General features: G+C 38.6%; 1 protein-coding gene and 1 long non-coding RNA gene across 2 annotated transcripts in view; one reads left to right on the top strand and one right to left on the bottom strand.

The window, feature by feature from the left end:
• Positions 1-3215: 3215 nt before the first annotated feature.
• Positions 3216-22556, top strand: LOC308702429. Its single transcript, XR_014031599.1, has 4 exons — positions 3216-3905; positions 8971-9042; positions 10241-10279; positions 21381-22556. It is a non-coding gene; the product is annotated as an uncharacterized lncRNA (long non-coding RNA).
• The window catches only part of xylt1 (xylosyltransferase I), a 64700-nt gene continuing 54099 nt past the window's right edge, over positions 12133-22733 (bottom strand). Inside the window, exons 10-11 of the mRNA XM_081385245.1 lie at positions 20198-20531; positions 12133-16219 (exon numbers count right to left, since the gene is read on the bottom strand). Coding sequence (XP_081241371.1) covers positions 15897-16219; positions 20198-20531 — 657 coding nt within the window. The 3' untranslated portion in view covers positions 12133-15896. The remainder of the gene's footprint in view (positions 16220-20197; positions 20532-22733) is intronic.

Raw genomic sequence — 22733 nt, 5'->3', positions numbered from 1 at the left:
CCCAGTGATGATGGAGGTCCAGGTTGCAGTACAGTGCTATTTCTGCTGGATCCGAGCCCGCTGACGTCCCTCTCTAACCACACCAGCCGTGTCCCAACATGCTCCCTTCCAAACTCACTGTGTGTGCCGCGCGGGACAGACTGCCCTTGTTCTTATTAAGGGAGTCGATGTGTTTTTTTGTGTGTGTTAGACTGCTGAGTCAATGGGATCTGTGGTTAGCCTGCGCTGCTTGATCCTGCTGTCTGGTTTGGAGAAGTGGAGTGTCACATATCCGTGTAGCGCATGCGGTGTGGTTGGAAAACTGGCTGCACTGAGGATCTATTGCACAGCAATTGAAAAGCACTGTATATTCAGCTGCCTGAATTGTAACATTATTAACCATCAAGGACGAGTTTAAGAATGGGGAAAGGTGTCCCGAGCTATCTTTTTCTCATTATTGTTTACATTTGAATAATAGCAACTGTCAAGGTGACTGTCTTTTCTCTGAGGAGCCTATTACATTTTCTGATGGACCGCCAAGATTGCAGACTGTTCAATATGCATATTCCCGCTTATAGAATAAAGGTGAACTTGTGGATTTGAAAGAAAAGCCTGGAATCGTTCCCTGGGGCCCTGTGAATTGATGTCTTGTCCTTTCTTTTAATGATTAATACTTGATTAATTTAAAAGACGGTCACACCTGCCCTTCACTGAGGTGCCACAACATAGGCTACCCACCCTCCATGTGCCACCAAGAGTCAACATTATTCAGGTGCTTCAGGTGTTTACTGCACCACTTTTAATGAAATAATTAGCAGCGAGTCACTCCCGGATAACAGAAAATGGGCAAAGAGGCGGGACGCGGGTGGAGCTGAGGTGCTGGTTGTTGAAACCACGCCCGCCTAGCTCGACGTGATCGGCCCTGTCCCAAATGGCACACTCTGGACTTGTGGACTTCCTCAGAATCCACCCTTTGGTGACGTCATGTAGTGCAGACCTATAGGGCCCGTGGCGCGAGTCCACGAGGGCGCATTGAGAGGTATTTTGGGACAGACTCGATCGTCACGCCGGAAATAACGGTCTGGTTGTTGTTGGACAGGAGAAGTCACATTTTTGCGCTCCAACGTCTTATCTCCATGTCAACTACACAGCCTAATTTTACAGTTCTATATTTTGATATTATGCATGCCATCTAGATGGGCATTAGACAATACATCATGCTTATTTAAATGATGTATACAGTTGTACATAATAATACATAATGTTCCATTTGAACTAAGATTACAATTTTAACACATAATGAAAATGTGCATGAGTTTCAGGTTTCAATATTCATACTGTGTAAATATATGACTCAGTAAAGCCCTGACATTCGGTTCGATTTATTTTATGAATCATAATGCGATCGTATTATTCAACGCGCTATTATTATGTTTGAGACATCAACCACTGGTCGATGACCATAATGTTTGTATAAACTGTAGGTTACAACTGGCAAAATGTACATCTAGGTAGAAACTGTAATATTTTCTTGAGTGAAATCTCCTCCCATCCGTTGTCTGATTGGCCTTTCGCAAGGGTTCCTGGGTAGTTAAAGTGTGTGGAGCCTGCATCTATCCGCTTCAAGGGTACAAAGGGGGCGCTGCTGAGCACACTTCATAGCGTTAAAATGCTGAATGGGACGGCCTACGGACTCGTAGACTCAGCGAGCACGCGCAATTCAAGTCCACGAGACCGAAAGTCCTCATGAAGTGCGCCATTTGGGACAGGGCCATCGAGTTTGCTCAGGCCAAGGAGCTAATGCTATGCTACTGGCAGTATTGTCACAACACAGGGCCTTGCGCTAAAGTAACAGCTGACTTGATGATGTAAAGCCAATAGAGTACAATAGAGCCAATAAAGTTCATGTTTTTGCCCTTCAATATACTATAATATTTCAAAGACATAGCTAAAAGTGAGACTCTTGACTATTTAAAAATGTTTTAAAAAAAAGTTTATTCTGCCTGTTAAAAATGTATTATGCAGTAACTTAAAATATTGATCAGAGGGTGTATGTGTCAGTGACAATGATTCATGTGCATAGTATAACGTTACATGTCAGTCAGCGCGGCATCACATGTCAAGTTCGTAGAGAGCTTTATTCAGTCCATTTTAAATTCTGATTTTGGCCGCCTTGATCAAACTATAGATAGGCTACTAAAGGAAGTTCAAGTCGAAGAAAGCACTGACACCTGCAGGATTTCATCTGACGATACTTTTTATTAAATATGCATAATTCTTATCTGTTCCGTGAAAGCAACGGTGTAGCCTCTATATCTATAGACGTTTTTAAATCTGAAAACTCCAAAAAGCAACAAAATTGTCAGACATCCATGAGTGCATGTACAGAATGCAGAATATTGCATAATGGCATATATACTACTGTTCAAAGGTTTGGGGCAATATGTTTTTTTCTTGTTTAAAAAAAAAAAAGTTTTATTCAGCAAGGATGCATTACATTGATTAAATGTAAACATAAAAAAAACATAGAACAGTTTTAAATAAATGCTGTTCTTCTGATTATTATTATTTTTTTTAAATCAAAGAATCCTGAAAAACAAAATGTATCAGTTTCCACAAAAACATAGGTAGTAACACTTTACAATAAGGTGCATTAGCTAACATAAACTAACAATGGGCAATGCATTTTACAGCATTTATAAACTTATGTTAATGTTATACAAATGTTCATGTTCATGTTAGTTCACTGTGCATTATAATCTTAATAGATACAACTTTTAATTAAAAAAATGTAGTAATTGTTGAGATTAACATTAATTAGGATTAACATATGCTGTAGAAGTATAGGCTATTGTTCATTGTTATTGTTCCAGTGAAACCTCATAGTAAAAACCCTATCTATCTATCTATCTATCTATCTATCTATCTATCTATCTATCTATCTATCTATCTATCTATCTATCTATCTATCTATCTATCTATCTATCTATCTATCTATCTATCTATCTATCTATCTATCTATCTATCTATCTATCTATCTATCTATCTATCTATCTATCTATCTATCTATCTATCTATCTATCTATCTATCTATCTATCTATCTATCTATCTGTCTATCTATCTATCTATCTATCTGTCTATCTATCTGTCTGTCTGTCTATCTATATATCTGTCAGTCCGTCCGACACTTTAAAAATAAAGGCCCTAAAAGGGGTTTTCACAGTGATGCCATAGAAGAACCATTTTTGGTTCCCAGAAGAACCTTTCAGTGAACAGTTCTTAAAATAACCATTTTTCTTACTGTGAACGAGTGAAGAACATTTTAATAATCTAAAGAACCATTTTCCACTATAAAGAATCTTTTGTAGAATGGAAAGGTTCCATGGATGTTAAAGGTTCTTCATGGAACCATCAACATCATAAATAATATTTTTAAGAGAGTATAGTATATTAAACTGCAGATTTTTACAATGTACAAACCTATTTTATACACTTTATTTGACAGGGTTGGAGATGTTCACTGCATGATTTAACCATGCTAATTTAAGTCACATTATATTTCTGATGTCTTCTAAAATGAACCTAAGCCATTTCACGGTCTTTGTTTTTGCTTTTTTGTCCTTGAATGTTTTCCTCATGAGATCAGTTGAGCCCAATTAAAAACAGGAGACAAAATAGTCTCATGTTGAACCTTCTAACCACTGTGTTCCCTGTTTAGTTGGTCAGGATACAGGCTCCAAAGGCTATCAATAAGACTTCTATCAATACTGATTTTAGCGCCTCGGTCTTTGCCTGCATCTCTGCTTGGAGTCGCTCTGGAGACGGCAGATGTCTGAAAGTGGTCATGACGTACCTTCAGTCTCAGAGGCTGATGATGGAGTGGATCCAGGTTCTGTACGAGCCCCAGGGACACCAGACTAATTCTGTGAGTCCCTCTGAATAATGACTGTGGGCACACAGGGTTGACTGAGAGGAATTGGAACATTTGCCAGCACTAGTTATATAGTACCGGGGCTGCAGACTTCTACAAGGAGGGTTAATTACAAGCACATAGATAAAAGCTAATAAATCCAGCAACATAATGGAAGGAGCAAGGGACCAATCCCACCCCTCATTCATCTCCTGCCATTTTAAGAGGCTCGACTCCACGCTGTGAGAGTGAGAGACCATATAGCGGCTTTATGAGTTCAAAGGCGGGTTTGAAATAATCGTGACAGCGTGCACAACTTCAAGGGCATTTTCTGTCAATCAGCTGAAGCTTGCAACATAATAAACCGTGGACTATGATGTCTTTCAAGCCGCAGACCAAAACTTGCATCAGCCTGAATCAATAAATCAGCTGTTGTCCAGTAAATCCTTCAGCCGCTGAATTAAGGGCTGTAACTTATGAATGCTTCATACTGACCCAACTGATGGATCTGTGCTTACCAGATAAACACTGCAGCAGGTCAGTGCAAATCAAGTGTCATTACAGTCCAGGTTGCTGGAGGCTGAGGTACTGCTCACATTTGGCCTCCCAGCCACTGGTGTTTGTTATAAAAAGGCCACTGCTCACTGGTTTTGACAAGAGATATCACACTACAGGTGAGAGAGGGAAACTCAGGCAGTGGGTGATATGTGCTTCGCATCCAGACATTTGTATGACACACACAGCCTAAAATATAATATTTTGAAAATAATATATTATTAAACATATCAAATATTATAATTCAAAACTGTGGGGTTGGTAAGATTTTTTAAATTAGTTTTTTATATTAATTTAACTAGTTTGTTTTAAAGAAGTCCAAGGCTGCATTTATTTGATCAAATATACAGTAAAATCAACCATCACAAAACAAAAACATCCTAGGATCATCCAGGTAACGACACAGGATTAAGAATCTAAAACTTTTGAACGGGATAATTTTTATAAATTCAGCTATATTTTTTGTCTTCTGGACTATATGTAAACATCTTTTATGTAAAATATCTTAGGACAGTACTAAATAAAAGATAACATGAATTTTGTTAAAATGTTAAAACATTTTGCAGATTCTGCAAGGTGTATGTAAACTTTTTGAGCACCACTGCACAATTATATTTTGTGTTTTTACACTATGTAATTGTTCTATTAAAACCAAGTATAAATCTCATGCATTTTTACATTTATTTCAAAATAATAACTAAAAGCAGTAACTTTAGTAAACTATATATTTTAATTGTGAACTTATGCTCAGCTGTTCTTTTTAATCATCGTCTTATTTTCATCAGTCAAGCTCGGTAAACATGGTCATGTTCTCAGGCCATTTCAACTACGTGACTTAAAGCAGAGATATCTAAGTGGCTGACTTTTAATTAGTCTTCCCATTAACACAGGGATTATTACTTAGTGTGATAATTTAAGTTTTCTTGCAAACATCCCTTTGCGGCCTCTCATTGGTTAGATGATCTTAGTGGCCTCTCTCCATCACAGGTCCAGACACAATTACATCTCACAACATAAAGTGGAACACTTCCCATTTAACAAAGACATACATTAAAATATATATGTGGAAAATGCATTATACAGCCATTATGCCATACCGAGACATCTGGCTGCAGGCTTTGTGACTCCATGGGGATGTGCTGCCAGGCCTCGAGTGAGAAACAGCAGAGCTTTTCCTGTTTTCCTACAGTAATGAGCATTTCCGTACTTTCACTTTGAAAGTAGTAGTTCGGCTTTGGCAATCAGTCACCTACCACTGTCATTTTTAAACTAGTGCCACTGTGTGATAAAATGCAGAGACTTACAGAACAAGCTGCTTTTGTTGTTGTTTCTAGAATCTATCGGCATGGTTTGCCGCCTTAACGCTTGTCTTTAGGTGCCATGAGATAAACAGGGAATCTCAATGTTGCTTCTCAGGGCTGGCAGAGCGAGGCATTGCGGTTAATACCTATTTAATATGCCAGCGCGCCAATGTGTGCCCTGATATCTCTCTAATTGATGCTGCCGTGTGATGCCACATTTGCTCTGTTGATAAATTGTTAAATAAGCAGGGCTCTCCATTGCCCCCACCTCTCTCATCTCGGGCTTTATTTGTGTGCCAAGTGAAAGCTGGGCTCTGACAGGCGGAGTTCTGTTGGGGGATTTGAGTTTGTGCATGGCTGGTCAACCTTATTTGTATTGTTTGTCACGAAGACACTGTTGTTCTAAGGCTCTGCAGGGAGTTCGCTCGGCCTCTATCTCTACTCCGTCCTTTATCTCTCTATTCGCACACTTCCACAGAGCACGCAGCCAGAGCTGAGATCCACCGACTGTTGGCTCTGTGATGATATTGTTAGGGATTGTGGAAACGCATCCTAGAGCTGCGACTTTCATTCAAACCCTGAAAAAGGAGCAGGCGATGGAGACGCTGAACACGGAGTACTCCATCTCCATCGTGGTGGATGCAGTCTCAATGCACTTGGTTTTTTGGTTGAGGTGGAAAGAGCCTCATTGTGCTTCCCTTAAGTGTTGGCTCAGAGAAGGGGATTATGGGGTTGCCCTGCTTTCCTGTTGGTCCCTGAATGAAGTGAGCCCAATTTATCTTCCAGCTCTCTCAGTGTCTGTGCACTTTGTTAGGATGGTAGGTTAGTCACATGATCAGGTATTGAACAATGAACTATAACCTGTGGCTTTTTTGTTGGCCACTTAAATCAGAGATTTTCAAACGACTCACAAATACGAAAGGGATATGAATATCCTTGCTCGTACCTAAAATATAAAGGCGGATAAATATTTGTATGCATAAAGACCTATTTATCTTCTGTGAGAAAATGTGTGATAAAATTAATTGGTTTATTATTGGCTAAAATTTTTGATTTTGATCTTTTTTTTTTCTGGTGAAAGAAATACATAAATGAAGAAGAAAGCAAAAATATTAAATGTCATCAGATTTACTGAGTAATTCACTGTTTTGTAGAGGGAGGATCAAAATGACAATTTTCACCTGAGATTTGGAGCCAAATTACAGGGGGAAAAAATGACTTTAGAAAGATGGCAGCACCATTTTTTTGTTTTTACACAGATATCGGTTGGTTAAATCGGTTTCCTTTAGCAATCTTTATTGCATTATATGCCAAACTTGATACTTCAAAATGGGGAAAAGCACTTGTGTTTTTTTGCCTCAAGTTTGAATACCTGTAACTCAAGAAGTATTAAAGGGGTCATATAATGTCATTTTTGCACAAGCTAATATGATTCTTTAGGGTCTAAATTAAAAGTTTGTAATATACTTTAATTAAAAATTCTCATTAGTATTGTAAGAAAACACTCATTTTACCTGGTCAAAAACAGCTCTGTTTTCAGCACGCCGTTTGAGTGCATGTGTCTTTAAATGATAATGAGCTTTGCTCACCCCGCCCCTCTGTTCTGTGCGTACACCGTTTGTAACACAATAACACAATAACCATAACGCGTTGTTTATTATAAACATGGGATTTGAATTATATTGAGAATGTCATACATAGATAACATGCCAATGTACCCTGAGCATAAAAATAGCCGCATTCATCGTGAAAGCGATTTGCAAAGATTAATATAAATATTAATATAAAGGTTAAGAAAACGTTACACTCACTTCAGTTCTTCTGGAGGTACAGCAGGAACACGAGTAGTTGGTACCGATCCTTTTTTCAGGAGCAGCTTCTTAGCAAATAAACAGCTTTATACTGACCCTCGTTTGTAAAGCAGTCTGGTGTGTGAAATGATTTGCGCAAACATGAAAGCATTGACGTTGATCGTGGGGAATATTCCCTTCGAAAACAAAACTCAGCCACTGCGTCTTCAGCGGTTCGGATTTAGGAACATCAAAATGACTGCTGTGTTCGTTATTACACCCAAGAACACCACAATCGCTTAGACGCCATTCTACTCAGTGCTCCAGCGTATCAACAATGACCGCGCCGGTCCGCGCAGACTATGATTGACAGCTCGCTCACGAGGGCGGGTCTGTGTTGAAACGCTGCTGTCAATCAACCATTGTGGGAGGGGCTTGATTTGAGACGGGGGGAAACATATAAGAAGATTAAAAAAAAAACACTGGATGGATTTTTATCATTTTATGATGGTTGTGTACAAGCACTGCCAACACACATTTCAGTACAATCAACTTGTAAAAGTGCATGTACCATTATATGACCCCTTTAAAGATACCCGGCCTAATATCCTTATATAGATTCGGGTTCTTAACAAACATTTCTTCAATCCCAGGGAAATGGAGATCCTAATGTGGCTTCATGAGTAAATTTATCAATTGCACACATTTTTAGTCGTCAAAAAACAAATGTGGGTCACTTTGCATACAGCTGATACTTTTTACTTTTAAGGAGGAATATCTGGACCACAAATAATGTTGAAACTATAAATGTATCTTGTTTTTTTTTTCTATCAATGCAATTGCATTTAATATACCTGCCATACACATTCTTTTTCCAAAGTTTGCATGCCTTTAACTCTAAAAGTATTTACTCTAAAACAAACTTTTCTTTTGGAGTCTTCATTTTTAAGACCATACGTGGTTCAATCCCATGGATTCTGGGATGTCAAAGTATGATATTATAAATACAAAATATTTTCTCTAAAATGAAACAATTGGATTTTATATTTTAAAGCCAAAACAAATTATTAAAATATAATCAGGAAAATATGGAATGTGTATAAAGCATTGCAAATCATCTGTATTGTGCTTTTTACAGCAAAATCTTTTTTCCCCTCTTCAATTGTCCATGGATCCGACGTGAAAACATTTTTCTTCTCCTAAAATTAAATAATTGGCTTTTAGATGGTATTTAAGCATTATACTGTAATGAAGTTTTATATTCTTACTGTACAAATTATTAAATTATTATCTGGAAAATATTCATTTCAATGCATTAATGTATTTCACAATAATTTTTATTTGTTTCATATGGGCCTCAATGTGCAAACCCCTTGCTAATGTGAATGAACGTCTTTGTCTGTTTTCCCCTCCACTACAAATACACCACTGAAGTAGAGTTGACGCAATCGTCACCCAACATCACCAGCCACGAAAGGACGAAAGGAAGGATATCAGCCGGCACGAGTGAGTGACCTCCCTCTGGGCATGTGTACACCTTGTTAGGACTCCCATGTCATTGTGCATTATGTAGGGACAAACGTTAGGTCACAGGCAGAAACCCTACTTCCCCTAGAAAGCAAGTGTTCATATTTTATTTTACTAACTAGGCCTCCTGAGCTGCAAAAACTTTTAGACTCCATTTGGGTACAGACACCAAACACGCTCAAACTTGTCCTGAAAGAGATTCAAACTAAAACAAACTAAACAGTCTCTCATTTAGAAGCACCTTGATTGTGGATTTGGCTGTGGTAGAGCCTCTGAACTTCACTTCAAAGTCAACAGACTACAAGGTGATCAGAGATGTCAGCACTTCAAAGCTCCAGAGCATCTGTGTAATAAAGTCGTCTTTATTAAAACATCTTCTGCCAAATTTGAAACTGTGCGACAGAGAAGCTACTATTACTATAAGAGATGATTAAGACCCTTCCAGGCTTCACAAACAAGAGCTGCTCCAGATGCTCCTAAAAACAATCCATTAGCTTTGTGTATCAGGTCAAGTAAATTTAGCAAGTGGTCCTTGCACACAGGGACATGTGCAGTGTAAAGTGGTGTCTGCTCCCTTGTTTCAGGCTGAAAGCAATGGGCTCTCTGTAGAAGCGGAGCCCTGAGAGGCCGTGCATTAGTGTGCCGTGTTGGTGCTGCACTCAGATGACCAAGACCTAATGGAAGCCTGGGACCACGGCGGCACACGCTACGACAGGGTGTCTAGAGACACGTCCAGCTTAGCACACATCAGCGCAGCGAGAGAGAAGGGCTTGGAAAGGGGGCTTGTGAGGGACACGCTGACAATCTGATGTGCTAAGTGCCCGTGTCCTCTGCCTCCACTGTGTACAAGAGAGGATAACATCATCTCGGATCCTAGGAAGTTATATAGATGCTTGTTTGCTTTCTGAGAAAAATCAATTTAGTGAGTTTAATGTAGCCCAAGTGTACTTGCTGAACTATTGAACAGTTACAGCTCTATATTTCTTACATGTTCAATAGTTCAGGAAGCCATATAATTAATATATTATATAATTATATATATTATTATGATTATATATTATATTAATTATATATAATATTAACTATATGTAGCTATAATTTATATGTATATATAATTATTATTATTTATAATATCAATATTTAATATTATTAATACATTTTTCAATTAATATCGCAGTTGCAGTATTTCTTTGTGGAAGCAGAAGATAATCTACAGGTAAGATTAAAAAATAAATATTAAACATATTATTAAAATTTCAAATATTCAATGTAAAATGTAATTTATTCCTGTGATCAAAGCTGAATTTTCAGGATCATTACTCCAGTCTTCAGTGTCACATGATCCTTCAGAAATCAGTCTAATATGATGATTTGATGCTAAAGAAACATTGTTATTATCAATGTTGAAAACAGCAGTGCTGATATACTTTTATGAATAGAAATGACAAAAGAACATTTATTTGAAATAGAAATCTTTCGTAACATTATAAATCTTTAATGTCACTTTTGATCAATTTTATGCATCCATGCTAATTAAAAGCATTGATTTAAATAAATATTAATAACTAATGATGTTAATAATATTAAGTGTTGTTATAAACAAACAGTATGTTTTCTTTTATTTCACAAGTAGTCATGTAATAAGGGGGGGATAATGTACATCCTGGCAAATATTGCAAAATAAACCACTTGAGGATGATAACTTTGCGCTTCTTGCCAAGGTCCTGATAACCCTGTTAGCAGTTCATTTATGATAATATCAGCTGATTGTACATCATCCCTTACATTAAAAATGACACGATTGTTTAAGAAAGCTTTTGCGAGTCCTAAAGCGCGACTGGCAGGATGCAGATGTAGGGTGGGGGTAGCAACAATTAAGTGCTAATATCAGTATCTATTTAGCCCTGCAGGATTACATCAGTCTACACTGTCAAATCAGTGACCGACAGACTAAAAAGGGGCAGCTGTGTTTCCACGCTGCAGGTGAGACAGGTGTGTGCCGTATGTAGTCGCTAATTAGACCTCCTTTTCCTATTCAGTAAGTCGGTGGAAGTAGCACAAGATCGATGCGCTAAAAGTGGCTCTTTGATCCTGGATAGAGGGATGCAGGGAGTCCTGAAATCAGCCCCGGGGGACCACACACATCTTTAGGGACAGAGAGAGCGAGAGCGCACCAGATTCTCATCTCCACCCTCGTGTCTTGTAACGGCGTAAAAGAGCAGCGCTCGGCATGTCAGCTGCTTTATCTACTGCTAATGTGACTGTCTTTAGAAGTAGGAGCCTCACACAGATGGTTCTCCTGCTGTGTGTTATTGGTGTGATATTCAAGCATCACATCTGATGAGGAGAAATAAGATGACAGAGGAGGGTTTTTTTTTTTTATTCGAAAATTCAGAATGAAGAAAAGAACAGCAAAACCGAAAGAACACTGATACAGAAGGCATTTACAACAGCAGTTTTTTGGTTTTGTGGAGAAATGAAAGATACAGAGACGACATGTTCAATGCTTACAGAAACAAAGGTTGGGAACAACAGCTAAGGCACAGAGGTCCCCTCCGACTGAAGAGTTTAAATAAATTGTGCAACAGTTGCTCAACAAAACATTCCAGCACGGAGAACGGCAATCTGGCATGAGATTCTCTGAAAGGCAAAAATGTTCATTAAGAGCCGAACCACACACTCAGACTAGTACAGCCCTTCACAAACCCTTTCACATGAACGTTTTGATGGTCTGCAGCGCCACTCAACACACCAACACCCGACCCACTTTGACGCTTCTTTTTAAAACAACGTTATTTACAATACTTTATGAACATCGTTCCAATATAAAATACTTTACATTGTCATTCCTACCAAAATAGATATAGTACAGAAGAGATGTCTGAGTGATGTAGTAATAAATATCATTTTAATGTGAATGTTAGAATGTACATTTCAAATTGTAAGTAATGTGAAAGAAAGAGGTATGTTGCTGTATTTGTGAGGTTAGATCCATCCATTACAGTGATATTAACGGGATAAAAATGAAACTTCTGTCATTATTTACAGATATTTTGCCTTTTTTTTTGTCCGTACAATGGAAGTCAATGGGGTCCAATGTTGTTTCTAACCCCATTGACTTCCGTTGCATGGAGAAAATGCTCCATAGTATGACATGAGGGTGAGTAAATCATGACAGGATTACATTTTTTGGCCTTTAAAAGGTGAAGTGTCTAATTTATGTAGCAACAAACAGCTGCTTTTGCGTGTTTGACTTCATGCGGTGCTGACCGATCAGTGTAAGAGCGATTCGAGAGCAATCGGCTGGCTTAATCTGCGCAGCTTCTCCGATGACGCGTTTCATGTTTATTCTGACACCTTCGGTTACACTTATGCTCATTTTTATAACAGCAAAAAAAAAATTATGTAATCTGACGGCATGCCTCCGTTTTTAACTCCTCCACTGCAAGCGGCAACTCTCGTTTGACGGTTAAAGTCGAACACAACCTATTGTCTAAGGCCATGTCCCATCTCGCAATGTTCTGAAACAAGTAGCCCAGCCCCAAACTCTCACTACTGCTTGAGCCAGAAGCAGACATGTTGAACTGCTCAAACAAACAGGGCTGCGTTTCCCAAAGGTATCGTAAGTCTAAATTCATCAATGGTCTCTACGATCAACTTCGGCTTACGATGCTTTTGGGAAACGCAGCCCAGAGCAGTTCTAGAAAAGCCCGTGTTTGCACTCATTGGGAAGCATTTGCACACTAAACTGGAATAGTAGAAAGTATTTTAAAATTGGAATAAAATAAAACACTTCACCTTTAAATGGTTCTTAACATTAATATTCAACTATCCAGTGGCTGAATCCTCACGTATCAACAAGCCAAGATTCTAAGTCAGAAGTCAATGAGATGTATGTGAATAGATCATTTCATTTAATTTCTCTTTTAAGTATATCAAATTATTTGCACTTTCACACGTACAGTACGGATGTAACACCACTTAGACAAGCATTAGACGCTCTATTAAAAAATTTAAATAACAATGCATTCCAATTTCGCACCCCGCTGGGAACATATGAATGACAAGAGTGCTTTATTGAAAATTTAAGGTCGCATCCACCTTTGGATCACATGACAGCAATGACATTTCACTGTTTGCGCAGCCTGGGCGGGACGCCACCTCTCTGAGGACCAGATAACAATCAGATTGCATACAAAGTGATGGCTAGGCCAGGGTCCCAGAGTCCCAGAGGAGACGCGTTCCTCAAATGAGAGAGCGCAACAAGCCACAATAGCCCAGTTTAAATATGGAGTCGCACATTTGCAATGTAGAAACATAAAAGGTTTGTAAAAACTGAGAAAATGTTGGTCCAATGCAAACTGTAGAGTCCAGCAAGCTTGCAATCTTCCTCACTAAAAATACATCTCAGTCAGATCTGAGAGGCCACCCTATCATTATTATGGATGCGAGTAATCCGGACGGCCCGATCTGGAAAATGTGACATCCAAATGGCGTACGTGCAGAAGAAAGCGGTTGAGGCATCCTCCAAGCTACTGAGCCCAGGAACTTTGTCGAAACTGCTCTGATGCTATACCAGCCAGTCCAACCGACGTCCGTTTTTGTTCGTTTGAGCAATATATGGCAAAATACCAAACACTGGCTCATATAAAAAGACTAGAATACTAGAATAAAGAAAATGAGAAGCAGAATGACTGGAATCTCAGTTCTTGAGGTCAATCCAGTTAGTTTCCTGCTCAAAGTTTATGACACAGATGAACAGATGGACCTCAGGTGGAGGGGCGGAAAGGTCTTTACCAACGCCCGTACTAGTACCGCATCTTGTGTTTATAGTTGTAATGTGGTTGGGATGATAGCCTTTGTAAATAAAGGCAGCTTGTTTACAAAAGGTATTGAATGAGCTGCAAAAACAGCATATAGACATTAGTCATTGACTAAAAAAATATCTATTTCATTTATATAAACATGAATAAATAGCCAACTTACAACCCTCAGCTAACCAGTACCTTTGTTCAGGGGAAAGGAAAAAAACAATTATAAAACAATAAAAAGATGAAGAAATTACATATTTTTTCGTGGTGAGCCAGCACAGCTGGCACCTTCCATTTCAAGTTTCAAGAGCCTGAAGGGGAAACAGCATACAGACAGAACGACGCTTCAGACGCTTCGCAAGCTACTCTAGACTCTCTCACTTCAAAAATTGTGGCCCGGTATCATGCAAGTTTCTACCGCTCCGCAGAATCCTATCCCAAAGTGATTCGACCAACTGAAAGAACCTTCAGTGAGTACTCTATTTGATGCCTGATTAGAAATATTAGTATACAGACAGAAACACAATTGCTTCATGATGTATGTTCTGTTGGCTAGACGGCAACTAATGTCTTTTCATTTACACTACCGTTGATAAGTTTGGGGTAATTATTTTGTTTTCGAAATAAATTAATACTTTTATTCAGCAAAGACACATTAAATTGATTAAAAGTGAGAGTAAAGACAATTCTAATGCTTGTAAAGATTTCATTTACAAATAAATGCTGTTCTTTTGATCTTTCGATTCAAGTTTTCCACAAAAATATCAGAAATGTGTCTTGAACAGAAAATCATCATATTAGAATGATTTCTGAAGGATCATGTGACACTGAACACTGGAGTGAAAATCCAGCTTTGACATCACAGGAATAATAATATTTCACAATATTTCCTTTGTGTTTTTTGTTGTTGTTGCAAAAGAGACTTCTTTCGAAAACATAAAAAAAGTAACACTAAATCAACCCCAAACTTTTGAATGGTAGAGTATATTGCGTAACACATTATATAACCAAAGCTGCAAATGCTCAAATTAGTTAGCTTGCAAACTCTCCAGCATGCTAGCTCTGCATATCTCTGGCCTAGAAGCCTTCTAGCATACTTCTGACTGATTAGCCTGCTAGCCTAGCAAACATGCAACCACCAATTATTTGTACTATTTCATATTTGTAGCTACCACTTTGGGCTACCAGTATAACAAAAAAAAAAGACCATTTTGATTATACGGAAGAGGAAAATGCAATACACTTTTGAACAGGCATTACAATCTGCTACCTCTCCGCCTTCAAAGGCAATAGGATTCTGTGGAGTTTGGCATCTAGCACGGCACTGGATCACCTCTTCTTGTCAAAAGCTCAATTTTTGTTCTCAACAGATGTTTTTCAACCAATAACTTATTAAAACTAAATAGGAGACCTTATTAAGGGAGTTTGAAGGCTTTAAATGCCTGTTTCACTGCATTTGATCCAGTGAAAAGCTTATAAAAAGGGACGTATTTTTCTGAAAACGAAAAGAAACCAGCAATGTTGTGCTAAACAATTATACATGACCTGAAAAACTGGTTTTAATAAGGTATAGGATGAAAAACACATTCCATCATTCACGGTAAGTGCAAGTTTGTTTGATTTGAAATATAGAGGCTTACTATACAAACATCCCTTTTGGTCTTAGGTCCTTTCTGCGCTTAATATCCCAATCCCAGCATTCAGCCGTAACGCCTACACACAGGCATCACCTGCTGTGTCCAGTTGACAAAGATTCAATCACAGTAATTAAAATAAATAAAATATAGAGAAGCCTGACAGCACTCACATCACTAGAGCACTCAGAGTTTGAGATAGCCAGAGGGTGCACATTTTTAAAATAATCTTTAAAAACTTCCCAGCGTACACTTTCTTGGGCCGCGTCTTGCGTTTGAGAGAGGTCCGTTCTGCTCATATTCACACAAGCGATGCTGGAAAATAAATAATAGAAACAAAATGGCCTAAGAAATGAAAGAAGGCGAGTCTTCAGGGCAGTGAATGCTGCTACCTGATTCGTCCATTGGTTTTAGGTGGGCCCAGCTGGGACTTTGGGTCCGGGCTGAGAGAGCTCCACACCGTTTCCCTGCAAGTCTGCATGACTGGACAGCCACTGGGGCCTGTTGAACACACGTCCACAGCTGACCACACGTCGCCCAGCAGACTGTCCACCCAGTGCTCCAGCTCAGAGCCCGTAAGCTCTGCGTTGTGCTCGGCTGCCTCTACCTGACCCAAGTGGACCGGGATGTTGAGGATGGGGTTCAGGCCGTGGAAACTCTGCTCCATATAGCTGTTCTTGGCCGGCCCGTTGTGCGTTTTTAAAGCATCCTCTGTGAGAGAGAAGAAAAAGTTTTTTTCCATGAGTCACACAAGCACTTAATGCAAGCGAAGCAAAACTGGGATTATGACTGAATTTGCTGGAACCTTTTACATTTTTAGACATTAAAAATAAAGTACAGTCTTCCTGATTTCACTTTTTTTGGGGAAAAAAGGTGATGACTCAAGAACATTTTCTTTAGCTATGAGAGTGTTCAGGAATAAACAATGCTGTTTATCATGGGAGCAATGAACTTTAAAGTTGATGTTTGTTAACTTGGATAGGAGAAAGTATTTTAACATCCACATTAGCTTTGTTTTGTTTGTGCTTAGAATTATCTGTCATGTGTGGACGAGCTTGTTTTTGTGAGGGTAAAAATCTACTAAATACTAATAAAACCAGTGTTATTTTAGAATTATTTTAGTGCAGTCAACGTTAACGCATGGGATTCATTTTTTCAAGTTTAACGTGTTAAAAATGTTTAACGCGATTAAAGCAGCATCCATTTTGCCTGTCATCCTTTGGCTTGCATTACATTATATGATCATGCTCTTATTCATGCAAAGGCTTTTAAACCATTCAAGCGCGACAAAACAAAAGAGAATGCGCTGTCTGTCGGTTTTGTCGAGTATCCTCATAAGAGCAGTCTTAAATTAGTTAAATAAATAAACGTAAAGAGTTGTGAGAAAATGGGACGCATGTCAAATCTGCGACTTGTGCTGCAGCGCCAGGTCTTAAAGTGACAGTAGCCACTAAGGCCTCGTTTACACTGTCAGTGAAATGTGACCCAATTCCGATTTTTTGCTCATGTGACACAGATCGGTTGTGTTCTATGACAGTGTAAACAGGAAAAAAACGCATGCATTTGGATATTTCGAGATCTGTTTCAGGCCTCATTCATAAGTGGAAATAAATCGGATATGTGCCAATGCGACTGTCATGTAAACAGGCAGATCGGATTTTCTGAGGCGTTAGGCAACGTCTCCGCGGTTTAATGATGAGAGCAACCCCCGACGTGCATCTGCAAAGGGACGGACGGCCTGACGAAACGTTGTGTCGTCGTAGGAGAGGAATGTGAAAAAACGTTGACATAACATTGTCGTACACAACTAAATTTCAGACCCACTGCTCCTCCTTAAAGCCAATATTTAAACACAATATGCTCCCACCAGTCTTGAGATCTCTCTCACACACAATAACTGAAGCATATGTGCAATGATGTCACTTTTCGTCCTCCTTCGCCTCAAAATCATGGTGATGTTTGGCGAACTTCGCATATATCGCAGAACATCAAGCATATTTCGCGTCCGCCCATCTGTGCAAGAGAATTTAACCCTTTAAGCATGCGCAATGTTTCAGATAGTATGGCAAGTGTAAACACATGAATCGGATATGGGTCAGAGTTGAAAGAACGTGTAAACGGACGGTCAAAGAAATCGGATAAAGGTAACAAATCAGAATTGGGCATCAAGACCTGCAGTGTAAATGAGGCCTAATCCTCTTCATTATTAAAGTTAATCGAAGAACAAAGGTAACAGAGAAAATCACTCACTGCTCTTGAATAAAGAACTTTTGTAGCTTTAATAAGGATAAATCCATATTTAATTTATAATGTATGCAGTGTACTGTTTGATAACTTTATTCAATTTATGAATATTTCACAGAGCACAGGTAAATATGACATGAATTATGGGTTTATGTGAGGATTGTTTTAAGTTCACTTAAATTTTAAATGTTCAGAGAAGATTCATTAAATTCATCAAAATTGAATTTTGCAGACTATTTCTAAGAAAGATGAAAAAGATAACTTAAGGACTCTCCAGACACACGATGCCTTATGTTGTAACTTAACATCTATGGCTTAGTATAAAAGAGCAGTTTCAGTTTTAATATATTCAGTCTCTTTTTGAGGGATGAAATAACACTGTAACACAGCTGGGATTTTACAAAATCTCTATCAAAATTGCATACAAAAATCTATCATTTTTATTTAAATATTAAATACTATACATCTTCACATATAAACTAGACCACAAGCTTGCGGTATATCAGCTACGGCTCATTTAGCTGTGAGGAAGGACACATCGGCCCTGGAGGTAAAGCTGCAAATTCCTCAGGCTCCTCACACTTCTCTCTCCAGCCGCCCTTCACAGATCGCCCTCTGTGTCTCTTCCTGACCCCTCTCTCCAGGTTCGCCCACCTCTCCCTTCCCAGTCCCTCTCCTCCCTTCTATAACATTCCATTTCACGCTCGCCAGGAAGTGTGTGGACAGGCAAGCGTCGTTGCTTACAACGTGCCGACCAAACTTGGCCGCATAAACACACTCCATAAACTTTTATTAGCTGAGGGTGCAGAAGCACGGCAAGCGAAAAGACTCTGTGCCTGCCGTAGACATTAATCATAGGACAGTCTGGTAAATCATGTGCGTTTATAACCCGCCCATTCCCACGACACGCGCACGTCGAGCCGCAATCACAACCTCTCCCTCATTAGGAGCGTTTTGAGGACAGATCTGCTGATGACCGCACACCATGCTTAGTATTTCAAAATGTCCCCTAATGGGCTAGAGATACCAATCGTGGCCCCTGCACAGTAATCTTTTTGAGTTTATTCCAATGAAAGGTGACCCGGTGTGGTGTATTACTCATTCGTGACTGTGAGCTGGGACTATTTATAGGCAACCAAGCAGCCCAGGCACATAGCTAGATGTGAAGGATAGAAAGTGCCTTTGAAAGCAGGGGGTGGGATGACCTGAAAGGTTGAGGCAGTTTAATATACAGTGTACCATAGTGTCAGACTATGGTCTTCAAAAAGAGCATGCAAAACGCCAGAGGATTAGTCATTACATCTGGAGAAAGGAGCGTTTTTTTCATTCTGTTTTAAATATATACGAGCTTGCGAGAACGCATAAATCAAAGCTTCAAATGTAGAGTATTTTGAACTGCATTTTCTCAAGTGATATGGTTTGCACATTGGAAAATGTTAAGTACTTCACATTTTTTCAGCTTTGAGTTGTCAGGAGAAAAAAAAAAGGAGAAAGTATTTTAACATCCACATTAGCTTAGGGGCTGATTACACCTGGTCACTTTATGCATTTTCTCTGATCGGATTGCTATCGGATCATGAAAAGACCAAGTGTAAATGCCCTCTGAAATGCTTTCGAGACTTATTTAAATCCGATCACTCAAACCACTTCTGGAGGTGGTATGAAACTGAACAATTACAGATGCATCTGATTCTTGAAGCCACATATGTAAATTTTACTTCTCCTAAAATGCAAAAAGGAAAAAAAAAAGGTGTGAGAGCGTGGTATACCGGCTCCAAGTAGCCAGATATGACAACACTACTGCAACACACATTGCCACAGGTATGGCCAGCCGCAGAGGAGTAGCTGAGTATCTCTTCACAAGCCGACGTGCAAACTGCTGCCAATGAAACTGAAAGTGACACCAAATTATCTTACCAGTGTTGATGCTGCTTTTTTTCTCTTACTGAAATCTTTGAAATTAGCTGATGATAAACAAAATCCAGTGCATATCTGTTGCCTTCACTGAAGTGAACTCCATTGAATTTGCATATAGCACAGGAATTGAAGATCAGGTGTATAATTGTTTTGGGGAGACATTTATGTGGTCAAGTGTAAATGGAGTTTCAGTTTAAGTTTCAGCATTTTTGTAATGTTCTTTTTCAATTTTTATTAGTTCATTTTATTTTTTATTTTATTTAGCTTCATTTTAGTTCAAATTAAGTTTCCAAGGTAATATTTTCAATTGTTGTTTTAATTTTTGAAGTGGTTCAAATGGTTTCAAATGGTTAAAAAAAGGTTGTCTTCTTTTTTTTGTAAAATGTTAAATGTTGTTTATCACCATGCTTTCAATTCAGCTATATAAATTCCATCAAATGCTGTACGGTTTATAATTCCGAAATATCTTCTACCTAACAAAAGAAAAGCTCTTACTTTGTGAATCAATGTATACAGTGTAACTCTCACCTTGGCGTATAGGCAGGTGTTTGTGGTGGGTAAGGGGAGTGATGAGAAAGCGTGTCTCTGCCACGGGACTCCAGTGATGCAGCACACGTACGGTCCACATGCCGGGCCGCAGGGGCAGGTTCAGCGGAGGCCTGTAGTGTGTGAATTCAGCACTGGCGTCGATCAGGATATCGTAGGTGGCAGCGATGACATTGGTGGGGTCAATCCACACCACAGTCACAGTCACATTTGACCCTTTCCCCCATTTCTGCATTCCCACAGGCTCGTCCATGGGTCCCATCAATTTCCCAAAGTTCCGAAATATCCTTTCCTTAGCATCCCAGTCTGTTCCAATCTGATGTATGAGAGAAAAGACAAAGAACAGATATATGACATTTAGACTGATAAGAAAGTCAAGAGAAGTAGCCTAACATACCCCAACAGGCCCATCAGTTAGACTCAAGTACCCCTTTACTGACACAAGCCATATATGTGTTCCCATTCTCTCAAAAAATCTCATCAAAATGAATGCTAATAAAGTCACTTTTAAATAATTAATCAAACAATTTATACGGTGGGTGATCAAGTATATATATATATAATCCCATACACTACTGTTTAAATGTTTGGGGTCAGCAAGATTATTATTATTTTTTATATTTTTGGAAGAAGTCTCTTATGCTCACCAAGGCTGCATTATTTTGATCAAAAATACAGTAAAAATAGTGTGAAGTATTATTGATTTAAAATAACTGTTGTTTATATATATTTAAAGTGTAATTTATTCCTGTGATGCAAAGCTGAATTTTCAGCATCATTACTCCAGTCTTCTGATGTCCTTCAGAAATCAATATGCTGATTTGCTGCTCAAGAAACATTTCTTATTCTCAATGTCGAAAAGAGTTTATCCAAGAAAAGTTCAAAAGAACAGCATTTATTTAAAAGAGAAATCTTTTGTAACATAAAACATGTCTTTAAAAGTCACTTACTTTTATGCGTTTGCTAAACAAATTATACATTTAATTTAAAAAGTTTTGTTTTGTTTAATAAGGAACTGAAAAATCATCTTTAATTGAAAAAATATATTATATTCTTATATAAATTACAATTGATTTGATATTATTGTATATTATTTATTATATTGTTTTATTATATTTATCATAAAATGTTATGGTTTAAAACTGTTTTCAACATGTATTCATAGGTTTAAGCTAAATCTTTCCAAGGACCCCCTGGAACCTGCCAGCATACTACCCCTTGGGGTCCATATACCCCTGGTTGGGAATCACCGATCTAGAGCAAAGTTGGAGAGGCAGACACACTAAAAGAGAAGACGAATGAGTAAGAGAATGAGAAAGAAGGCAAGTGAGAGAGGGTGAGAACAGAGTCCCGGGGCTCTGAGACAGTGTGTGTCGCTCTTGATGCAGAGATGTGTCAGTTCACCCCCTCCAGACACTGCACAGGCCTTCATTGGTATGGAAACTGAACAAACTTTCTGTTTCCTTGAAATTCAGTCCCCTAAGAAACCAGAGTAACGGGATGCCTGAGCACGGTACCAGTGGCTCCCTAAGAGAGGCGCACAGACGGATATACAGCCAAATGAATTGCACAAGATCCCATCGTAAGTAAACAGATGGCACCAATTGGGACCGCCAGTACCAGCTGAGATGAGCATAATTGCATCAAACGATCAGCAGTGCCCAGTTTAATGTTTCTCCCACTGTGAGGTAATTTGACTTGTGGGATGGGGGGGAGGTGGTGGCTTAAAGCCATTAAACGCTAGCTGCCTCCAGCCACTCTCAGAAACTACATCACTACCGAGGACGTGACCGACAGCAGGAGTCTCTTTACGGTTGACCAGCCCCATATCCCTCCCCGGCCGTGCCCGTACCTCAGTAAAACATGGCAAATCAATTTGATCATTCTGTTTGGAAGACGCCTGAGACCCAGCTGGACTTGGTTTAAGCACTTTACAGCTCTGCTGTCTTGTCTATGGGTGTCCCCCCAAAGGATGGATGATGGGTACAATAATGTTTTTAGGAAGTGATGTCCAGGCAGACTCCAACAGTATCTTTTGGCTACACAGATTAATTTAGAAAGTTTCTAGCCATAAATGTGTATATATAATACATATGATATATATTTTGGGGTTGAAAAGATTTATTTTATTGTTTTTGAAAGAAGTCTCTTATGCTCATCAAGGCTGCATTTATTTGATCAAACATACTGTAAAAACATTAATATTGTGAAATAATATTCCAACTTAAAATAACAGTTGTCTAATCCAATATATTTTAAAATGTCATTAATTTGTCTGGAATAACAGCCATAACTCGTGTCTTTAAAATAAATAAAAACATATCTGAGAAATTGCATGCATAACAAAACAAATAATATTTCTTATATTGATTATTATTCACAATATTATAACTTAAATATATTTGAATTTAACATATAGTAAATTGAATGTACACCTTTGATTTAAATCATTTATGCCAGTTTCATCAGCGAAAGGAAGAGTATGATTTTTTCATTTCAACCGTATATTTAAAAAACC

Source organism: Scardinius erythrophthalmus, assembly GCF_964197995.2.
Source record: "Scardinius erythrophthalmus genome assembly, chromosome: 1".
Lineage (NCBI taxonomy): Eukaryota > Metazoa > Chordata > Actinopteri > Cypriniformes > Leuciscidae > Scardinius > Scardinius erythrophthalmus.
Note: the sequence above shows the minus strand (reverse complement) of the source record. Positions and strands in the feature narration are given on the sequence as shown.